This window comes from Malurus melanocephalus, unplaced genomic scaffold (genome assembly GCF_030028575.1).
Source record: "Malurus melanocephalus ecotype Western Australia unplaced genomic scaffold, MMel_1.1 scaffold_941, whole genome shotgun sequence".
Lineage (NCBI taxonomy): Eukaryota > Metazoa > Chordata > Aves > Passeriformes > Maluridae > Malurus > Malurus melanocephalus.
The window spans coordinates 26,782-35,214 of NW_026624173.1; the positions used below are offsets into that span (position 1 = coordinate 26,782).

General features: G+C 61.8%; 1 protein-coding gene across 1 annotated transcript in view; it reads right to left on the minus strand.

Annotated features, from left to right (window-relative positions):
- Positions 1–4,066: 4,066 nt before the first annotated feature.
- Positions 4,067–8,433, minus strand: part of NES (nestin) — a 9,924-nt gene continuing 5,557 nt past the window's right edge. Inside the window, exon 5 of the mRNA XM_057386255.1 lies at positions 4,067–8,426. Within this exon, the coding sequence (XP_057242238.1) occupies positions 4,513–8,426 (3,914 nt within the window). The 3' untranslated portion in view covers positions 4,067–4,512. The remainder of the gene's footprint in view (positions 8,427–8,433) is intronic.

Genomic DNA, 8,433 nt, shown 5'->3' on the forward strand with positions numbered 1-8,433 from the left:
GGGGGCTGCATCACCACAGGGATGGGAGAATGTCATCCAAAGGGGAATTTATCGGCCCAGGAATGGGGAAGAATCACCCCAGGAGGATTCATCACAGGACAGCGTCACCCCAGATTTGGGGGATTCATCACCCCAGGGATGGGGGGATCATTATCCCCAGGGGATTCATTATCCCGTGGATAGGAGGGCATCGCCTCAGGGGTAGGGGAACATCATCCCAAGGGGGATTCATCATCCCCGGGACCCCGCCGTCCTCCCCGCTGCTGACGGACGGCTCCAGGCGCGCATTCCCGGCGGGATTGCCCCCGGGCTCGGTCCCCAGGCATCCGCACCGCCCCGGGCTGGCAGCAGCTGTCGCAGGGAGGTCGCGGGGGAGGTCGCGACCCGGCAGCTGGGCGAGCCCCCCGAGCCGGGCCAGAGCTGATTTTAGCCGGCCAGAGCTATTCCCGGGGGTCTGACCCGGGTGAAGGGCGGGCGGCAGAGTGGCCGAGCCACACCCCGCTGCTGGCATGTCCCCRGAGGTGACACGGGAAGGGACACGGYGCTGATGCCCCCGTCCCACAGCCCGCATCTCGCATAAGGGACCAGCCCGCCTCTCCCGTGGGGATTTTGGGGTCCCTATCGATTGTGGGTCCCCCTTGGGAGCAGCCCCGGCGGGCTCTGGTGGCCCCAGCGTGGCTCCTGCTCGCCTGCCTTTGGCATCCGCAAGGGTTCATTTTGGGGAGGGGGGAGCCGGGGCTCTCCGCGTCCCTCCCGCTGTATTTTTAGTCCTTTCCTTATAAGGTTCCCATGGATTTTGGGAGCTGAGAGCGGAATGAAGTCATCGCTGAGGTCATCCCGCCTCGTCCCCCCTCCCTGTCCCGGCGCGGGCTCACCCCACAGGGAGTTTTTGTGTGGGATCCATTGAAACTCCCCTCGCCCAGCCCGGACGGAAACAAAACCCTTCCCTGGCTGGCGGGGGGCCAGGCTGCAGGGGGAGCAGGGGCTGTGAGGGGCTCCGGGTGGCTCTGGGATGCTCTGAGTGACTCCAGGGTCTCAAAAAGCTCCAGCCCAGACAATAAGGAGCTCCTCCAGGACCCCCTGCCCCCCTCGCACACTSCTGTGCCCCCCGGGTGTGAGCAGGGCGCTTCCATTTCTCTTGGCAGCCCCTGAAGGCAGCGAGGTTCCCAAAATCWGCATTTTGRTGGGGGTGGGACAGGGGGTGCTGCYCRTGGGGYCCYAAACKCCCTGGCTGRGTCTGTTGGATTTGGGGTCAGGGGAGATGTGCCCAGTGGGGTCTGAGCTGCAGCCCCAGCCAGGGTGATCATGGCACACTGGTCTCTCCCCAGGGTCATGTTTGGTCCCCTCAGGGTCACTTTTGGTCCTGTTGTAGTCACAGTGCTGAGGGATAGTCCTGGTCCCCCTGGGGACACTCTTGACATCTCCCATGAGGGATATCCTTGATCTCATTGGGAACAGGATCGGTCCCATCAGGGACACATTCAGTCCTGTTGGGGACACACTCAGTCCCACTGGGGACACACTTGATCTGTTGGGGACACACTAGATTTCACTGGGGACACACTTGATCCCTTTGGGACAAATGCAGTCCCTTTGGGGACACATCCAGTCCCATCAATGACACATTTAATCTTGTTGGGACACACTCAGTCCCTTTGAGGACACATCCAGTCCCATCAATGACACATTTAATCTTGTTGGGACACACTCGGTCCCTTTGGTGACACATCCGGTCCCATCAGTGACACATTTGATTCTATTGGGACACACTCAGTCCCTCTGGGGACACATTGTGCTGTTGGGGACACTTTTGGTGCCATCAGTGCCCCTCTTGATGCTGTTGGGACACACTCAGTCACACCAGGGACACTCAGTCCACTCTTGTCCCGTTACTTTACACTCCCTCGRGCACTCACCAGACCTGGACGAGCCTCACCGGGATTTTCTGGAGGATTCCAGAGGATTCCAGAGGCCCTGGCAGCCTCCCCCACCCCCGCCCGGCTGACTCCCAGACCTCAGCACTTCATCCCATCCTCCTCCTCCTCCTCCTCCTGGCGGGGAAGAAGGGGCTCCCGCTCCCCCCGCCATCTGTCCCCCCTCATCACTCTGTCAGCACCGGCTGGAATGTGGATTCATTTCGGCAGGAATGTCACCCCCCGCACGGCGAAGCCTCGCCCGCGCCATCTCCATCKCCATCTCCATCTCCTCCTCAACACCCTCCACCCCTCTCCTGGCCCGGGGACCCCCGATTTTGGGGACCCCTCGGTGGGGCTCGGCTGCTGGAGCTGATGCTGCCCAGGCACCCCGAGGTGCCTTGGGCCAGGGGCTGATTGAACGCAGACTCGACGCCTGATTAAACTCATCAGAGGGGGATTTTTTTTTTTTTTGTTACGGTGTTTGGATCCGTTGGAGTTTCACCTTAAAAGGAAACTGTCGCCTTCAGGGCAGGGGAGGGGGCCGGGGGCTTCGCAGGGAGAAAGGCAGATAAACGCTGGGCTCTTATCGGTCCCTGGCTCCGGGCATCYCTGTGGGGTTGGCACGGGAATGACCGAGCTAAATCCGGCGTGTGGGCAAGCGCCGGGGCCAGCCAGGCGGGCAGCACTCGAGGAGCGGTGCTGAACGCACCCGTGGGTGCGATGCTGGCTGTCCCCAGGGATGCCATGGCCACTCGAGTCACCGCGTCCCCTCGCCCGGGGTGACTCAGCCCTTTGCCCGGCATAAAGGAGCCCATTCTTCATCCGGAGRTTGATTTATGCGGCTCTTCCCGCGCCGTCCCCACGCCCGGCTGCACAACGGGGCGATTGAGCCCCTCCGGTTGCTCACAGCCCCCCCGAACCCCGGGATGATGGGGTCCCCGCCGCAGTGCCGGGGTTCCGGAGCTGCCGAGGCCGCGATCCGCGGGTTGTTCTGCGGGCACTCTGCCCACTGCCCGCAGGAAAAGCGGCCAGTGCTGCTGGCACGGGCATCGGGTGGGATGGGCTGGCATCGCGCCCCGCTCCTGCCGGCAGCCCAGGCGGAAGCTGGGGAAGTTCCTGGCCAGCAGCGAGCTCCGAGTGGCATCTGCGGGGCCCCGGGGATGGGGGAGCATCGCCTCGGGGGGCGGCATCATCCTGGGAATGGGAGCATCATCCTGGGAGCATTGTCCGGTGGGCTGCATCATCCTGGGGATGGGGGAGMATCGTCTTGGGGGCATTGCCCCGGGGGTCTGCATCACCCTGAGAACGGGGGAGAATCGTCCCGGGGGCATTGCCCGGTGGGCTGCATCGCCCTGGGGGTCTGCATCCGTCTTGAGATGGGGGAGCATCGTCCCGGAGGCATTGCCCTGGTGGGCTGCATTGTCCCGGGGGTCTGCATCACCCTGGGAAAGGGGGAGAATCGTCCTGGGGGCATTGCCCTGGTGGGCTGCATCACCCTGGGGATGGGGAATCATCGTCCTGCGGGCATTGTCTGGTGGTCTGCATCACCCTGGGAACGGGGGAGAATCGTCCCGGGGGCATTGCCCGGTGGGCTGCATCGCCCTGGGGGTCTGCATCCGTCTTGAGATGGGGGAGCATCGTCCCGGAGGCATTGCCCTGGTGGGCTGCATTGTCCCGGGGGTCTGCATCACCCTGGGAAATGGGGAGCATCATCCTGGGAGCATTGCCCCGGTGGGCTACATCACCCTGAAAAAACGGGGATTCATCATCCCGATGGGCTGCACCACCCTTGAGATGGGCAACCATCATCCCGGGGGCATTGCCCCGGTGGGCTACATCACCCTGAAGATGGGGAATCATCATCCCGGGGACATTGCCCCGGTGGGCTGCATCGCCCTGGGGTTCTGCATCACCTCAGGGGTGCTGCCACGTTGCTCCGGGGGTGTGCATTGCCCTGGAGATGGGGGAGCATCATCCCAGGGACCCCAGCCCGTGCTGATGGATGGCCACAAGTGCACTTTGATAGCCAAAAGCAGCCTGGAATCACAGCCCCCCCTGCCCCAGGCCATGCCCTTCCCACCTCCCCAGCCCTGCTGAGCTGCTGCCCCCTCCCCCCAGAGTGAGGAGAGCTGGGGCTCTGAGTRGGAGGATGAGGCTTTATTAAATTAATTGATCGAGGCAGCGGATACATCCAGCGTGGCTCAGCCCCCAGGGGTGGCCTGGGGACCCCAGGGTGATGTCACCCCAAGTGTGGTGGGGGTCCCCAGCCTCCAGCTGGGCTTCCTGGGGCAAATGCTGGGGGAGTGGAATGGGGAAGATTGCAGGGAGAGGGGGGGAAACACAGATTTTAAATTAAATACAGCCACGGCAACCCACCCAGAGGAGTTGGAAATGAAGCAGGGGGTCCYGGAGCAAGCATGCGGATTTGGGTGGGCTGCGGGGTGGAAAGAAACTTGGTGGTTCTTCACTCTGAAACGGGGTGCAAAAAATCCACACAAACATGTTATAAACCATGAGGAGATCGGGGAGAATGAGGGTGGTGGGTGGGACAAGTGGGGGTACAAAGGGGCTACCAGAGGGGTCCCCTCTCCTGCTGTCACTCGTCCCCTGAGGACCAGGGCTCCTGCTCAGCTCTGAGCCGACACGCTGGTGGCTGGTCAGACATGAGGCACAGGACATCCTCCCCCAGAGCAGAGGGCACGGGGCTSGGGTCAGCTCCACCGTGCTTCCCTCTCAGGGTGGCGTCCCCCAGCTTGGTGGCAATGCCATCCCCGGGGGTTGGGGACTGCGGTGGCATCTCCACCGAGGGGTCTGCGGTCTCCGTGGGCAGCTCCTGTGCCGGTGCCGTGCTGGCGATGCCGTTCAGCACCTCCTCGGTGAATTCAGCCAGGTCCTCCAGGCTGTTCTCCCGGTGCAGCCCGTTCTCAGCCCGGACTGGACATTTCATATCCAGCACTGCATCTCCGGCTGCCTCCTGCACTGTCGGCTCTTCCTCGCTGGATGAGGCAGCTGAGGATTCATCCCCTGCATCCTGGGAGAGCCCGGTCCTGCCAGGACCCTGCTGCCCACCCTCGGCTGCTCTCACCCCCATCAGCTCCTGGTTGAATTCCAGGGCCTGCTCAACGATTTCCAAAATATCCGAGTCTTTCATGAGGTCCRCTGGCACCTCTGCAGAGAGAACAGAAGTGTCGGGGATATCCTGAGTCACCTCTGGAAAAGCCCCCTGCTCCGGCACAGAGCCCAGCTGAGGGGATTTGGCTTCGGGGGGCTGCTCAATCCTGGCTGAAGGAGCTCTGTCACTGTCCAGTGCTTCCTCCTCCAAGGGCAGCTGCTCTTCCAGCGGCTGCTCCGCTCYGTCRGGCACTGCMWGGAGCTCTGCTGGAGAGGTGGCTTTGGCTGTGTCACAGAGAGCCATGCTGGGCTCATCCTCATCCTCATCCACCTCATCCTGCTCCACCAGCCCCAGGCTGCAGGGTCTGGCGTTGTTCTCCAGCTTTATGGGGTTGTGCAGCTCCTCATCTGACTCAGCAGCCAAAACTTCCAAATGCTCCGGTCCTTCCCATGCTCCGGTGGCACCCTGGGCTGGCTCCTCAGTACCTCCTGCTAATGGTCCCACGGCCCCCAGACCGCTGGAATTTGCTTCAGGCACAGCTGGGCCTTCCTCCAGCTCAGCAGTGTTGTCCTCATCCTCATCCTCATCCTCACCCTCACCCTTTGGCATTTTGGGTTCTTCTGTGGGCATCTCCATGTCTTCATCGGCTTCCCCAACGAACGCCTCAAGGTGCCCTTCGCCCTCTGGCACTGGAGATGCTTCTCCAGGAGCCCCCAGATCATCCTGGCTGCTTTCAGTTGCTTCAACTTTAATTTCTTCAAAGTCCTCGCAGATCTCGGTTTCCTCCGCGTTGGACATGTCTTGGCTGGGAGCAGAGACCATGAAGTAACCTTCCTCTTCCTCGSTACCTTCTGCCACCTCCAGTGCTGGCTCCTCTTTGGGGCTCTGTGTCACGGTGGGAGTGGGTGGTTTGTCMCTCTCTTCACCCTCCTGAGCTGTGTCTGTGGTGTCCTCAGTCTCAGGACATTGGCTGGGTGCACCCACAGCCAGCATCTCTCCCTCATAGAGGTGCAAAGGGGTGCTGTCAGGCAGGGTATCCTCCAGCTCCACCCTCCTGCCACTGCCCTGGCTGAGCTCTGGCTGTCCAGGGACCTCCTCCTGTGCCCACTCGCTGCTCTCCATGCTGTCACCTGGCACCTGCTGCAGCGCCGTGGGCTCTGAGCTGAGCCCATCATCATCATCATCATCATCATCATCCTCACCCTGCACCTCCCACAGCTCCTCCGGAGCCTGGGCCTGGCTGTGCCCTGCCCCGGGGGCTCCTGGAGAGGCTGGGGCTGGCTCTGCCTGCTGCTCGTTCCTTGCCAGCTCCGGTGCTGGCTCAGCCCCTGGCAGTGGCTGTTGCTGGCTCATCTCCTGCCTCTTGGCATCTTCTTCATCATCTTCCTGGGCTTCTTCCAGCTCTGCTGGCCATGCGCCATCTCTCTCCTGGCTTTCCAGTCTTTCTGTGCTGCTTGGGGTGTCATCTGCCCAGGATGGCTCTTCTATCCCTAAAGCCCTTTCTGTGTCCTCTGCTGTCACCTCCCAGTCCTCTGGRCAGGGCTCTTGGCCATTGTCACCATKCCCYRSWGYSCAGGGCTCCTCTCCTGGCTCYGGCTCCTCCTGTTCCTCCTGCAGGTCCTCAGGCTCCTCTGGGGCTCTGCTCTCCCACCCCGGGGTGTCACCTCCCTCAGCATCACCTGCTTCAAGATCCTCACCTGCCTCGGGATCCTCTCCTGCCCTGGGATCCTCTCCACCCTCGAGATCTTCTCCTGCCTCWAGATTTTCTCCAGCCTCGGGATCCTCTCCTGCCTCAGAGCCTTCTCCAGCCTCGAGATCCTCTCCTGCCTCAAGATTTTCTCCAGCCTCAAGATTTTCTCCAGCCTCGGGATCCTCTCCTGCCTCAGAGCCCTCTCCTGCCCTGGAATCCTCTCCTGCCTCAGGAACCTCTCCTGCCTCAAGATCCTCTCCTGCTTCAAGATCTTCTCCAGCCTTGAGATCCTCTCCTGCCCTGGGATCCTCTCCAGCCTCAGAGCCTTCTCCTGCCTTGGGATCCTCTCCTGCCCTGAGATTCTCTCCTGCCCAGAGATCTTCTCCTGGCCTGGAATCCTCTCCTGCTTCAAGATCCTCTCTTGCCCTGGGATCCTCTCCAATCTTGGGATCCTCTCCAGCCTCAGGATCCTCTCCTGCTTCAAGATCTTCCCCTGCCCTGGGATCCTCTCCTGCCTCAGGATCCTCTCCTGCCTCAGGATCCTCTCCTGCCTCAGGATCCTCTCCACCCTTGAGATCCTCACCTGCCTCAAGATTTTCTCCAGCCTCAAGATTTTCTCCAGCCTCAGGATCCTCTCCTGCTTCAAGATCTTCTCCTGCCCTGGGATCCTCTCCTGCCTCAGGATCCTCTCCTGCCTCAGAGCCTTCTCCTGCCCCATGATCTCCTGGCTTGGAGTCCTCTCCTTCTGTGTGATCCTCTCTTACCTCAGGGTCCTCTCCTGCCCCATGCTCCTCCCTTCCCAGCCCCTCCGTGGTGGCCTCTCCCTTTTCTCCCTCACCATCTTTCACACTGCCTGTGTCCTCCCCTCCCACAGCATCTTCTTCAGTTCCTGACGAACCCTCCTCTGCTGGGGTGGCCTCATGGGCACTGAAAGGCTCCTGCTCTGGGCACAGCTGCTGTCCTCTCTCCTCCTCTGCAGTMTCACACGTGGGCATTTTCTGCTGCTCAGACTTTTCCTGCTCTGCGTCAGTGAAATCCTCCTCCAGGTGACCTTTTGTGGGCAAAACCAGGTGGCTTTCCACAGGGAGAGCATAAGCAGCTTCCACTTCTCTTTGCAGACACTCCTCTTCTCCCTGGAAATCTCCATTCTCCTCACAGGGGCTGTGGGGTGCCCTCTCCTCCTCCTCCTCATCCTCTGAGGGGTGTGAAGGCTCTGTGCTTGAGGTCTCTGCCCTGTCCTCCTCTTGCTCTGGCTTTTCCCAGSYRGTCACTGCCTGTCCTGGGAGATCCCTGTCCTCTTCCTGGGCCTCCACTTGTGCATCCCTCGGGCTCTGCACAGCAGGTTCCTCCTCCTCCTCCTCCCAGGCTCCCAAATCCTCCCGGCTCCCTGCGGCACTCAAGGAAGTGGTCACGCCCAGTGGGGACGCGGTTCTGCCCAGTCCCTGGAGCACGGCTTCCCCGACCCTCTCCTCTGCTGCAGGGCTGTCTCCATCCTCAGAGCCCTCGGAGAGCTCTGGCTCTTCCCCGGGCCCCTCTGACACAGCCCCTCCACAAACCCCTGMGGGGAAAACGGGGCTGAGAGCATCCCAGGTGGCGCTGAGCGTGGGCTCCCCTTCGGGCTGACCATCATCTTCCATGGCCTTGAAGGCGTCCTCCAGCGCCTCGCTGACCAGCTGGGCCGGGTACTGCAGCCTGCGGCCGGGCGCTGCTGCCGG